At 37.8% G+C, this 14,502-nt stretch overlaps 1 protein-coding gene across 1 annotated transcript in view; it reads left to right on the top strand.

Annotated features, from left to right (window-relative positions):
* The window catches only part of LOC150090589 (dnaJ homolog l(2)tid, mitochondrial-like), a 98,184-nt gene that overhangs the window by 38,533 nt on the left and 45,149 nt on the right, over nt 1-14,502 (top strand). The window contains exons 5-6 of the mRNA XM_090378952.1: nt 3,106-3,258; nt 10,324-10,471. Coding sequence (XP_090235078.1) covers nt 3,106-3,258; nt 10,324-10,471 — 301 coding nt within the window. The remainder of the gene's footprint in view (nt 1-3,105; nt 3,259-10,323; nt 10,472-14,502) is intronic.

Here is a 14,502-nt window from a genome sequence, read left to right as displayed (position 1 = left end):
TACAAATATTTGATCTTATGAACAAGAATTTTTGACACCACTGATTTGACTGTCAAATCTGTACTTTTATTCAACTAGCAATCCCACAGTATATTTATTACCTTTTGAAAGTATCAATATGAACGAGAATAAAATAGTTTCAGCACTTATGGATCAGTCATAGAAAGAATGAAGCAAATTGGGTCCCAAAATTAACATTTAACTACAAACCTACAGGCAAGAGAGTGAGAGATGTGGGCCGGTCAAGACAATGATGGCAAGATTAACGACTTTCAAGAGCTACAATGGAACATGTCTTAAAAGACCTAAGCTGGATCAAATTCATGATGATGATGTATTTAACTTATACTGTATGTATATACAGTATGGTGCAACATCATTTTGTTTTGTAAAATCAGTGTTCTTGATTTTACACAGCAGCACCGATATTTTCTTGTTAATATAGCATCACAGTTGATGTGAGCTTAATACCAATTTAAGCATTGTGTGGACAATCATATAGCGCAAAGAAGAGCCATGGACCCAATTTGTCACGATATTCCACTGGATTTGTTTGGCATTGAAAATGCTTTTCTGACATGTATTGTGCATTATGATATTCCATTTTTACATTTGATATTCCATTTTAGGAGCTTTGTGAAAACCAAAATAAATTTAAACTAAATAAATATGGTACAATCCAGAAAATTGGGGGCAAGCCGTTGGTATATTTCAGAATGAAAACCTTATCTGAATTTTTGGATTGTGAATAATGATGCCATAATGTTGTCTACCATGATACCTACAAAAACTATAAATGTTTGCATTGTGTAAACAGTCTCCGAAAATGATGTAATTCATAATTAAAAATAATTTTTTGTGTTTTAGATGTAAACCTCAATAGATTTCTGCATATGGGTATGCCATTTTATATTTTCACATCAAGATAAATCTAGTTATGTATTTAACTTATGTACATTACACTTTGAACCTAATTGTTTTATTTTTTGATTTTGTGCCTTTCAATTGGCGATAAAGTAGCAGTAGTAATAATAATAGTAGTAATAAAATCTATACAAAAGAATGACCAAGGTTTCGGTTTCTCCCTTTTATAACAAGTTCTGTTTCCATCAATTTCAACTTCCAACTAAGTTCAGAAACAGAATTGTTTATTAAATAAATCACAAGAACACAATTTGTTTGCACAAAAATTCATCGGAGGCTCATAAATCTTGAGAGCTTTTTCCTAAGTACTAGGTTACTCAAGCATGTTTTCTTCTTTGCCTCATGCTGTATGTACAGTGAGAGCATTATCTTCATCTTTTCCACGAATGGATTTCTAACCCATGTGGTTAACTTGGCAGATAGAGAGGTAGAATGTATCACAGCACTACAAATTTTATCAGCATTCTTCTTTATGTTACATACAGTAGAGTCACCCAGGGTGAAAGCCCACCCGTCAAGTCTCATGAGTTATAAAAATTTTTCATCTATGGAACTGTTCAATAAAGAATGATCATAATTTTTTCATGAGCAGCAACCATACTGCTTGCTATTTCTGGCTGAGCTGAGGAATTTAAGACCAAACCAAGCTGCATCACATAGCAACTGCACAGTTGATACATGTGCATGGCGTGACCTTGTCAGTCAGTCAAGTTTATGCCTGTTCAGTTTCACCTATGTAACAATGGGCATGACACATGAGGAACAGTATGCTGTTCTCAAATTTTGTTTCCATCTCAAGAAAACATCAGCTGAAGCATATGAAGTGTTAAAAGAGGCTTATGATGAACTTGTGCTTCCATATAGCATAGCTCACAGGTGGTTTAGAATGTTTAAAGATGGATGTGATTCAATCACAAAAATCAGTAGTCCTGGTGCTCCAACCACTGCTGTCACCACAAAAACTATAAACACTGCTTCTGTAATTGCCACAGAAGATCATGGTATAACAATAAGTTAACAAGCAGAGGTGTTGAGGATATCAGTAGGAAGCACACAATATTCTCCATGACTATTTGCATATGACGTGTTTGTGCACCCTGGGTTCCAAGACCACTCACTCCTGAGCAACAGCAAGTTCACATGGAGGTTTGTCAGGAACTGCAATGGTTGGGTACTGAAGATGGTGAGATTCTGCACAAAGTGACAATGGTAGAAGAGACATGGATTCATCATTTTGACCCAGAGAGTAAGCAACAAAGTTCTGTTTGGAAGTCTACGTCATCGGTAACACCAAAAAAGCAAAAGTTGTGGCTTCTGCAGGAAAGGTTATAGTCACATCTTTTTTTGACATTCAAGGAATGGTTTACTAGCATGTTGTACCCTATAATGACTGTTACTGGACTTTACTATAGAACTGTGGGATAAAATTTGTGTCATATGACCACAACTGCAGTGCAGGGGTGGATGTTGCATTAAGACAATGTGAGATCTCACATTGCTTATACTGTCATTGATTACTGAACCAGCATTAATGTCAGATATCTTTCTCATCTGCTTTACAGCCCTAATCCTGCACCTCGCGATTTTATTTATTATTTATTTTTTTTAAGGTTAAAGAAGGAGCTGCGAGGAAAACATTTCCTGTCACCAGAAGAAGTTGTAAAGATATCAGAGGCAATTCTCAAATGCATGCCAAAAATGGCTTCCACCAGGTTTTTGAAGAGTGGCAAAAACATAGTAAGTGCATTTTATTAAATGGGGACTACTGTGAAAGGACCATCAAAATATGGATGATTAATAAAGGTATATTGTGAAAAAATTTATTGAACAGCCCTCATTTAACCCAATAGATAGTGAGGTGAGTTGCCTAAAAAAATGCTCTTGCTATTTTTAATAGCAGATTAGTAAGATACAGTAACTAGCAGCCATTGGGCTATAATTAATGTCAGAAATATCCACTTCTACAATGCCAGATGGAAGTGTATTGGAACACACTTCCATCTGGCATTGTAGAAGTTATGGTATTGATACCATAATTTGTCAGAGAATGTCATTATTATTAGTAATGTATAAAAGTGAAAACTAAAATGAAAGGAAAAAAAAGTTTGAATGAAAGTAAGCTTTTTCATGTACTTTCTGATTTTATACATTCTTTGTTGTATTGATATTTGGTTTTTGTAGGTAATAATGAATCTCACTTTCCAAGAGGCTGCAAAGGGAGTAAATAAAGAAACTGTTGTTAATGTTGTGGACATATGTCCAAAGTGTAGGGGTACAAGATGTGAACTTGGTACAAAAGCTATTCCCTGCCCACAGTGTAATGGAACTGGAATGGTAAGAATCCCCTGCCTGCCTTTTTTTTTTTCATCAAATATAAACCTTACATTTTTCTCTCATTTAATTCATATGAGTCACTGTCATATAACTATGAATTTGTAAAATCAAGATTATATCAGTGGTCTCTGCATTATTGAGTGTTAGTATTAGCAATGGCCACATGGTGCAAGGAAGCCTGTGGCTTATGTGCACCAGCCAAAAAAAATAATAATAATAATAAAATAAAAAATAACAAAAATAAATAAAATAAGAATAAAAATAAAATAATAATAATAAAAAAAATAATAAGAGAAAAGGAAATAGACAACCTGTGTTCTCCTCCTCCCGTAGGTCCAGCTGACCTTTGAATTTCCCAAAACTGCCAGCCACTACCACCCACATAGGTAACTTATTCCAGTAATTTATAACTTGATGGCTAAAATAAAACTTCCTACAATCCAGTCTAAACATCTCTCCCTGTAATTTGAAATTATGGCCCCTTGTTCTAGAATCATTTATAACCCAGAAAATTTCGTCCTTATTCATTTTGCTTATGCCTCTCAGAGTCTTGAACACCTCAGTTTCAGTTTCCTTTAAGGTGCCTAGTTTCCAAACTCTGCATGCATATGCAAAGTCTTTCCTCATATGGATGTCCTTTTGCCAATCTCACCAGGTGAGTTACCCATCTTTGGACCCTTTCAAGAGCTCAATGTCTTTCTTTAGGTGCTGTCTCCATACTTGAATACAGTATTCCAAGTGTGGTCTAACAATAGCCTTATATAATGGGATTATGGCATCCTTATCTCTACTTGCAATTGTTCAATAAATCATCGATAGGACATCATAGGCCTTCCTTGCAACCAGTCTACAATGCTCGGAGAACTTTGTGTCTGACCGTGTTGTGACACGCAAGTCCCTTTCCTCCACTACCAGCTTTGGTTCAACTCTGCTAAGTGTATAAGTTATTTTGGGGTTACTGTTCCCCAGATACAATATCTTACACTTTGTTGGATTAAAGCAGTGGGTTTCAACCTTTTTTTTTAATAACAGCACTCCTAAGTAATTTATTTTATTTTGCGGCACCCCTACTCAATCTACTCAATTTTCTGCCTGTTAGATCCGTATCTCTCTCTCTGTAAAAGAATATTATATATATATATATACAGTGAACCCCTGCTTTACGATATTAATTCGTTCCGGAGACACCATTGTATCGTGAAAATATTGTAATGTGAACCCAATAACACACTGTTTTTTGATAATTCGTTCCAAGTCCTCGGAAGTTGAAATTTTCGCTATATAACTAAGCTATTCATCTCTGTAAAAGGTGATTTTTATAACAGAAATTGTATTAGTTTTATATAGAATATTGAATACCATATTTTCCAGTGTATACCACACACCTTTTATCTAAAAATAACTCTCCCTAAAATTGTGGTGCATCTTATACACCGGAATAAACAGTAGAGCATGATACAAGTTAAAAAAAAAAAGATAAAAGATAAAAAATGCTGATGGTGCCACACATTTTTACTTATTCCCTCCCCCTCAAAAAAAATGTTTAAAATGATAATTGATAATTATAAACATTAAAAAAAACAAAAATCGTAATTTTCATTTAACTTACATTGGAAAAGCTGTGTCAATGGTGGTGTGGTGATGCAGCTGGAAGAGAATATTTTACCATCAAGATATAAGAAAATCTTCAGGATCTGGTATTCTTTCCGATCGCTGCCTCTTGCTACTTATGGTATAAAAACTGTCCAAAGTGGTTTGCTTTTGGCGCTTTCTCTGAAGGTTCTTGAAATAACTTAACAACCTGATCTTCAAATTTGCAGGTCATCAATTCAGTGGTTTCAATATCTGGTTTTTTCTTACGGTCCTCTTCACAATATCCCACGCAGCAAACACGTCCTTAATTTCTTGAGTTGTTGCTACACAGTCACGTTCCTCATCTCCACTGTCATGCTTGCCCATCTGCTCTAATTCTTGGAGCTCCTCTGTTGTCAACTCCCTTCCGTGGTCCGCAATTAACTCCTCCACATCTGCCGCATCAATCTTTAGAGCCAAGGACTCACCAAGAGTGATAATTTCCTGCTCTAGAACACCTTCAGCTTCAAATCCTTTAAAATCATGGATGACTGAAGGCCATAAGTTCTTCCAGGCTGCATTGAGGCACCAAGCTGAAACTTCATTCCAAGAACTGACAATCATTTGTACACAGTCTAAGATGTTAAACCTGGTCTTCCAGAATTCCTTTAAGGTGATGGCTCTGTCTCCTGAAGTGTCTTCAAAGCACTTCGCAAGCATCTTCTTTGTGTAAATTTTTTAAAAGTTGGCAATCACTTGCTGATCCATTGGCTGAAGCAGAGGGGTGGTATTGGGTGGGAGAAATTTTACAGTAATGAAGTTAAATTGCTCCTCCAGGGATCAGGCTATTTGGGATCATGACCTGGAGCATTATCCAAAATTAACAGTGCCTTTAAAGGAAGTTTGTTTTTTTTTCTAAGTAACCTTTGACTGAAGGCGTCTCCATAGCCAGGTGGGCAGGAGCAGCAATGCGTAGCACACGCTTCTTGATTAGACTGGGGTTCGAGCCCGTGACCACTAAATACGGAGGATGCAGAAAGGTCAAGGGATGACAACCGCATATCCCTGGAGCAATATGGCCTTAGTTGCTAATGCTCCTAAAAACCAAATAACAAACAAACAACCTTTGACTGAAGGACAAAACACTTCAAATACCCATTCATTGGAGAGGTGTCTTGTCACCCAGGCCTTCTTGTTACACCGCCAAAAGACACCCAACCTGCTTTTGATGACCTTTTGCTATTTAAATACTCTGGGAGTTTCTGAGTGGTAAACCAACATTGGCTTAAGTTTAAAATCACCACAGGCATTGGACCCTAATAGCAGAGTAAGCCTATCCTTCATAGGCTTATGACCAGAAAACAAGGCCTCTTCTTTTGTGATATATGTTTGCCTAAGCATCCTTTTCCAAAAGAGGCCTGTTTTGTCTGTATTAAAGACTTGTTGAGGACGGTAATCCTCCTCCTCAACGAGCTCTTGAAACTCCAACTTAAATTTTCAGCTGCTTCCTGATCAGCACTGCAAACCTCTCCATGCCTTATGACACTTTTAATATCGGACCTTTTTGTAAAACGGTCGAACCAACCTTTGCTGGCTTTAAAGTTCCCATATCGCGTATCACTATCTGAAGGTGTTTTAGTCTTTAAGTCCTCAAAAATCTGCTTTGCATGTTCACAAATGTATTGTCCAGGAACTGTATCACCCTTCATTTGTTTTTCTTTATCCACAGCAACAAAAGCCTTTCTATTTCTACAATCAGTTCACTGCCTTTTTGGACTGTGTTAGATTCATCACTTACTTTAACTTTTTTAAGGTTTTCTTTTTGTTTCACTATGGTAGAAATGGTTGACTGTGAAAAACCATATTCACGTACCAATGAACTAATTTTAGCACCATCATCATGTTTTTTCGCTATTTCTTGTTTAATTTTAATTGAAATTTTCTTCTTACTGCGCTCTTTAGGGGCCATATTTATGCAATGTTGTACATTCAAGAATTCAATACAGTAAATTTATGGAAAGTAAGCACAAAAAAAATTACTTGAACTAAAACAAAACACGTGCCCAACACGTTTACAAATGCTGCTATTGGCTGAGACAAAGGACCACGTGGTGCAGTCGGAGACAATTGTAAGCCATTGTAGAGCGAAATAAGTAGGCACCAGTGATCACTGATTAGTGGAATCAACTGCTCAAATCATTAAAATGCACTACACTTTCACCGTTTATTGCTATGTTTTGTTATAAGAATGAATTTTGAACGCATTTGTGATATTTTTCTAAAGCACATTTCTGGAAGTCACGTCCATAAAACAATAAAAACAATTTGCACTTTCCAGTTTATTGGGCTATTATAAACGGGTAGTAAACTCTATCTTATTGCATTTGCAATAATACCGATAACTGTAATTCTGTGGGTTTTTACCTTACAGTATTATAGTGAAATGTGTTTCTCCTTCACTGAAATAATATAAAAAACAAAAATAAATTTTCAGAATCTTCTCTTCATTCCTATTTTTTAAGCTCTGTTTAATAGAATTAAAATTCAATTTGCAAACGTGATGACAGTATCCCACACTTACTACATATCATATAGTGAAAGGTATTTTATTATGGAGAGTCCATCGTAAAATGATTTGATTGTATAGTGAACCCATTGTAAAGCGGGGTCCACTGTGTGTGTGTGTGTGTGTGTGTGTGTGTGTGTGTGTGTGTGTGTGTGTGTGTGTGTGTGTGTGTGTGTGTGTTATATGATAGTTATTATAATAATATAATTATAAAAATTACATTTCATAATACAAATTATATATATACATTATATAATAATTTTATTCTTTATATAGAGATACTAAGTAAACATCAATTATAGATCACCACAAAATTAAAATGATACTATACACTGTTTTATAAAGAAATAAACATAATATAAATTGAAAAAAATAATAAGTTTAAGTAACTTAAGGTGCCTCCGTAGCCAGGTGGGCAGGAGCAGCAGTGCATAGCACACGCTTCTTGATTAGACCGGGGTTTAAGCCCATGACCACCAAATATGGAGGATGCGGAAAGGTCAAGGAATGACCACCGCATATCCCCGGAGCAATATGGCCTTAGTTGCTAATGCTTCTAAAAACCAAATAACAAAACAACAAAAAAGTAACTTAAACCCAAATTACGCAGCACCCCTGGAATGTTGTGCCACCCCGATTGAAAACCACTGGATTAAAGCCATTTTTCTGACCATTCCTGAAGTCTATCTAGGTCACTCTGAAGAAGCTCTGCTTGGCAGTGATCATTAACTACTCTACCAATCTTTACATCATCTGCAAATTTGAACATCACACCCTCTATCCCTTCATCGATGCCATTTATGAAAATCATAAACAACAGTGGTCCTAATACTGATCCTTAGGGAACCCCACTCTGAGGAATAACCATTTATCACAACTCTCTGCCTTCTGCCCTGAAGCCATCCAGCTATCCATCTAAGGATTTTTAGATGGTTTTACTGTGTTACAACTACAGAAAAAGGCTTCGTATTAAATTACATATTTCTTTAATTATTATCAAAAGTTTTGAGATCATTGAAATTGAAATTAAAAAAAAAAAAAAAAAAAAATTGAAAAATGATTTTTTCTCAGTCTAGTGGACAATTAATCCTTTTATACATTCTGTTGATATGGGAAAAATTGGTTTATTACTTGCAGCTAAATTTTTGAAAGACTTTATTTAGAGAATTAATGACACTGCATTAAAAACAATCATTGAAGCAAAAAACACTGTTTTCAGTTTGCCACCTTCAAGTAGTATAAATACATATGTAAACAAGCTCATTTTCACTAGTGTCAGTCTTTGGGATCAAGGATTTTTCTGTTCTTTTGATGTTACAAAACAACTATCGAAATGCCAGTTCCAGATGCTTACCTTATTTGGACTCTTAGAAACTCACTTCTCTTCCAATCACACATATGATCAGCTTTTGTCGTGTCTTTATCCAGATATTTCCATGAGTGCTATGCTTCAGAACTGGCATCTATAATTCCACCTCTTTCTTCTGAACCAGTGTAAAAATTCATGTGTATTATCAATCATCTATCAATACGTGTAAGTTGGAACATGTTGAGATTACTGAAAAGATTGTAGTAGTAGTGGCGTGTGATGCAAGAAAGCATGTGTATGAGCTTATGCAGCATCAGCCAAAAAAAAAAAAAAATCACACCATTCCCTCCAAATGCCTGTCCAGTTTCTCCTTAAATTTATTCAACCTATCAACTTCCACAACGACAGATGGAAGTTTGTTCCAGCAATTAACCACCCGCTGGCTAAAGGCAAATTTCCGCACATCTATTCTACATCTATCTTTTCTTAATTTGAATTTATGCCCCCTTAGGTTCGTAATCTGAACAAGTGGAAGGATCCCATCAGAATTCAGCGTGCTCAACCCATTCAAGGCCTTATATACCTCAATCAGATCACTGCGCAGGTGCCTCACTCCAGCCACTGCAATTTGCAGAACTTAAGCCTCTCTTGGTAAGAGGATCCCTTCATTCCCCTCACCAATCTTGTTGCCCTTCTCTGTACACGCTCAAGTAAATCTATATCCTTCCTAAAATGAGGCCTCCTGACCTGTACGCAGTACTCAAGGCGTGGCCCGACCATTGCCTTATACAGAGGGATAATCACCTCCTTTTCCCTGCTAGCAAAATTCCTATATATCATTGACAAAACCCCATGACCTGCCCCAACAGCCTGTCTGCATTGCTCAGAAAAATTCATATCTGCCTGCACAATTACTCCCAGGTCTTTTTCATTTTCTACCACCTTAAGTGTAGTACCACTTAAGGATTGCTGGGTGGCTGCTGGCCAGAGGCAGGCAGAGGGTTGTGATTAATGGATATTCTTCAGGTTGGTGTAACATCAGTTATATCAGATTTTTTTTTTTTTTCTTACTCAGCCACCAGATTTCTGCATCATACCACGTCAGATAGCTAGCTTCATAGAGCCTATGAACATGAGCCTACAGCCACATAAAGCCTATGAGCTAGATGTTGAAAGCCTATCTAGCTCCTCATAGTTTTTTTGTGATAAACAAAACTAGCTAATCAGCTTTTTTGTTGAGTATAACTGAGTTTCCAGTTATGGCATCCTGTAGTTTATCTAAAAGAGCTTGCAAATTTCTTTTAGGGTGTGGTTAAGGTTCTATATATGATTAAGAGTGTTAAAAATGCATAAGACTAGGCCCTATTAGTTTTCAAGAAAACTCACATTCTCTCTCTCTCTCTCTCTCTCTCTCTCTCTCTCTCTCTCTCTCTCTCTCTCTCTCTCTCTCTCTCTCTCTCTTAGTAGTTAATAACTGGTTACAAGCCATGAGGAGGGTCATTGCTAACTGTATACTCCAGTAAAATGAATTATTTATGGCTGTAGGACATTTTTAATAGTGGCTAATATGATATTTCCCTTGTAGAACCTGAAATTTTATTTTCTAAATTTTATTTAGGAAACTATGAGTACTGGCCCATTCATAATGCGGTCAACTTGTCGCCTTTGTCATGGAACTCGGATGCACATTAAAAATCCTTGTATAGAATGTGAAGCCAAAGGGCAAACTGTGCAGAAGAAGAAGATTACAATCCCAGTACCAGCAGGTATTGTTTTATTTGTTAGTTTCAACATATAGGCTAAGTTCTTTTTTAATTCTACGAAATTAGCATTAGTTGAGGCATATGATCCAAGAAAGCAAGCTTATACAGCATCAGCCAAAAAAAAAAACCTTCCATTTCACCCATCCAGTCACTCCAAATGTTTGTCTAGTTCAGCCTTAAATTCATTTAAACTATCAACTTTCACAACAACAGATGGAAGTCTGTTCCAGCAATCAACTACCTGCTGGCTAAAGGCAAACTTCCGCACATCTATTCTACAACTGTCTTTCCTCAGTTGAATCTATGCCCCCTCAGGTTCTTAGTTTGAGCAAGCGGAATTATCCTGTCATCATTGAGCCAGCTCAAACCATTCAAAGCCTTATACACCTAAATCATATCACCTTGCAAGTGCCTCGTCCCCAGATACTGCAACTTGCAGAACTTAAGCCTTTCTTCATAATTGCACCCCCCCTTGTTCTTCTCACTAATCTTGTTGCCCTTCTCTGTACTCGTTCTAGCAACTCTACATCCTTCCTAAAATGAGTCCTCCAGACTTGTAGACAGTACTCACAGTGTGGCCTGACCATTGCCGTATACAAAGGTATAATCACCTACTTATCTTTGCTAGCAAAATTCCAATGTATCATTGATAAAACTCCATGACCTGCTCTGGCAGCCCGTCTGCACTGCTCAGAGAACTTCATATCCGACTGCACAATTACCCACAGGTCTTTTTCATTCTCCTCCTCCCTGAGTGTAATACCACACAGTAGGTACGTTTCTCTTGGGTTACTGCTACCCATATGCAGTACTTTGCATTTGTCAATGTTAAATTTCAGTTGACACTTCTCAGCCCATCTCCCTAACTTTTCTAGATCCTGTTGCAGTAGCATAGTGTCTTTAGTGTCATTAACAACCCTGCCAACCCTATCATCTGCAAATATGGACATTAAGCCTGATATACCGTCATCAGTATCATTGATAAATACACAAAATAACAATGAGCCTAACACCGAACCCTGGTGGAGTCCACTAATAACGTTTGTCCACATAGAGTGATGTCCATTTATTACCACTCTCTGCCCTCTCCCACTCAACCATCCCTTTATCCATTGCAGCTACTTAACCTTAATACCATACCGCTCCAATTTGTACAACAGTCTTTCATGTGCAACAGTATCAAAATCTTTCCTGAAATCCAAGTATATGATATCAAATGGTCTTGGCGCATTATAGCCTTAGTTGCTAGTGCGCCAATAAAACCCAAATCAATCAATCAATCAATATGATATCAAAATTATTTTTTGCATCCAGTTCCTTTGTAATCACATCATACACTGGTGTGCAAAACCTAAGGACCAACACTATTTTTAAAGGTTACAACCACAAAATCAAACAAAACAGCCTGTGGCGATTTGCATAATTGTGGCCATTCAGTAAAAAGTTGGTGCACATGCAAAATTTGAATCATGATGAGAGGGCTCACATAAACAGATAAAAGCAGCAGTTATGTGCAAATTACCAAATGGTGAGCACGATTGTTACAGATGTTCAATTGGTTTCATATAGTGCTGCAGACAACGAAATGGCCAGTAGACAACATCTGGATGACTTTACCCAGGGTCGAATAATTGGAAGCTCGTGGAAGGTCAAATTGCGAGGAGTGTGGCTGCAGAGTTCGGTATTCCCATAGCATTGTCTCATATGCGTGTTCGGCTTTCAGAACGACAGGTACAGCTGTTCGAAGGACTAGTAGTGGTCATCCACGAAGCCCAATGATGACTGCTACATACTTCTACAGGCCAAGAGGGACCAACACCAGACAGTGGGATCCATTGCGAACCAGCTGCACGGATGCAGGATATTGTGGTTTACTGTGGCCAGGGAACTCCACAAAGGTGGATTGTTTGCCCGATGGCCAGTACACTGTAGCCCTTTAACACCTGCCCATCAGAGATACCATTTACAGTGGTGCATTGAACACCAGGACTGGACAGCAGTGCAATGGGGTAAGGTACTCTTTACTGATGAGAGTAGATTCAGTCTCAGCAGCAATTCTGAACATCAGCTAATCTGGCGAGGGGGCGGCACACGGTATCACCCCACAAACATCACTGAAAGGGATCGATATGGCGGTCGAGATGTTCTCATCTGGGAAGGCGTTATCTTGGATGGACATACACAACTCCAGATAGTGGAAGGTGGTACTGTAACTGGTGCACGCTACTGTACTGAGGTAATCCTTCCCGATGTGCATCTGTTCCGAGGTGCCATTGGCCCCGAGCTCGTGTTTATGTATGATAACGCCACACTGCACTGCACCTGTTGATATGCTTTTGGAAAGTGAGGACATTGTTTGTATGGATTGGCCTGGGGAGATGCCTAGCAGCACGTCCACACCCACCAGAAAATGTTCACCAGCTGAAGATGGCACTGACAGAGGAATGGACAATGTTACCGCAAGAAGTTATCAACAACATTGTTCTAAGTATTTACAGGCAGTGCAAAGCCTGCATCAAGTTAAAGTTCCCCATTACAAGATATTCTGATTTACTGGCCCACTCTATTTCTCTGCACAATTGTTCGTTGTACTCATCAGGGTCATTATGCCTATAACACACTCCTACTCTCATTTTCCCTTTACCAGTGTTTTTGTCACACCAAACAGACTTAACGCTGCACTGTCCACCCATATCAACTGGATGCACTTCTTTAGATTTTATGTGTTTCTTAACTAACAGCATAACCTCTTCTCCCTTCCTACCCTGTCTATCCTTTCCTGTACACATTGTACCCCCCAAATTCCAATTCTGCATTGCTTATATCTGTGTGACACCATGTCTCTGATATCCCAACAATAATTTCCTTTGATGCCTTGATCAGCACTTCAAATTCATCAAATTTATTTACTATAATTCTGGCATTGCTGTACATGCAAGTATACATGCACCTGTTCTTACTCTTAGTTACCCTAACACAGCCCATGTATTTATTTGTTCCACTATGACTCCCAGCAGTCCTGGAAATCTCCATTACCTTACTTTCCAGGCTGCTAGTCATTCTAATAGAAGCAATGCAAGAATTACTTTTGCCTCTACCTGCGGGTAGTGTTAATCTTTAATCTGTGACTCCTCCCCAAGCTAGCAGTTTTGTGATGAGATATTAGATATTGAGAAATTGCGATATTAGGAAGAGTGCAGTTTTATTTAGTAGTACTAGTGGCAAATGATGCAAGAAAGGAAGCTTATATAGCATCAGCCAAAAAAAAAAAAAAAAAAACATACACACTTCACTCATCCTTACCCTCCAAGAATTTCTCTAGTTCTTCCTGCAATTTATTCAAACCATTCACTTCCACAATAACAGATTGAAGCCTATTCCAACAACCAACCACTGGCTGGCTGAAGCCAGACTTCTGCACATCTGTCTTGCAACCATCCTTAACTTAAATTTATGCCCCCTTAGCAAAAGGAAGAATGCCATTTACAGCTTACATTTTCGACTTACTCAATCCATTCAAATACCTCAATCTGATCACCCTGCAGCAAAGTTTCTGTATATCATTGAAAAAACCCCATGAGCTGACCTGGCAGCACATCTGCACTGTCCAGAGAATTTCATATCTGACTGCACAAGTACCTCCAGGTATTTTTCATTTTCTACTACTGTGGAGTAGTTCCATACAGTTGATAAGTTATTCTGAGATACTGCTTCCCTTATGCAGTACCTTGCATTTGTCAGTGTTAAACTTCAACTGCCATTTCAACATAATACATTTCAACTTAGCCCATCAACATAATTTTTCTAAATCTTGTTGCAGTAGCATAGATACTGTCATTATTATTGTTAACCACCCTGTCAACCTTTGTATTATCTGCAAACTCTGACATTAAGCGTGATATACCTTCATCAGTATCATTTATAAATATTGAAAACAACAATGGGCCCAGGATTGAACTACGGAGAACTCCACTGATAACATTAGCCCACAACGAGCAGTGCCCATTGATAACCACACTCTGTCTTCTCGCACT

This window comes from Mastigoproctus giganteus, chromosome 1 (genome assembly GCF_048544385.1).
Source record: "Mastigoproctus giganteus isolate SK-2022 chromosome 1, ASM4854438v1, whole genome shotgun sequence".
Classification (NCBI taxonomy): domain Eukaryota; kingdom Metazoa; phylum Arthropoda; class Arachnida; order Uropygi; family Thelyphonidae; genus Mastigoproctus; species Mastigoproctus giganteus.
The sequence above is the reverse complement of the archived record's forward strand: the minus strand, read 5'-3'. Positions and strand labels throughout refer to the sequence as shown.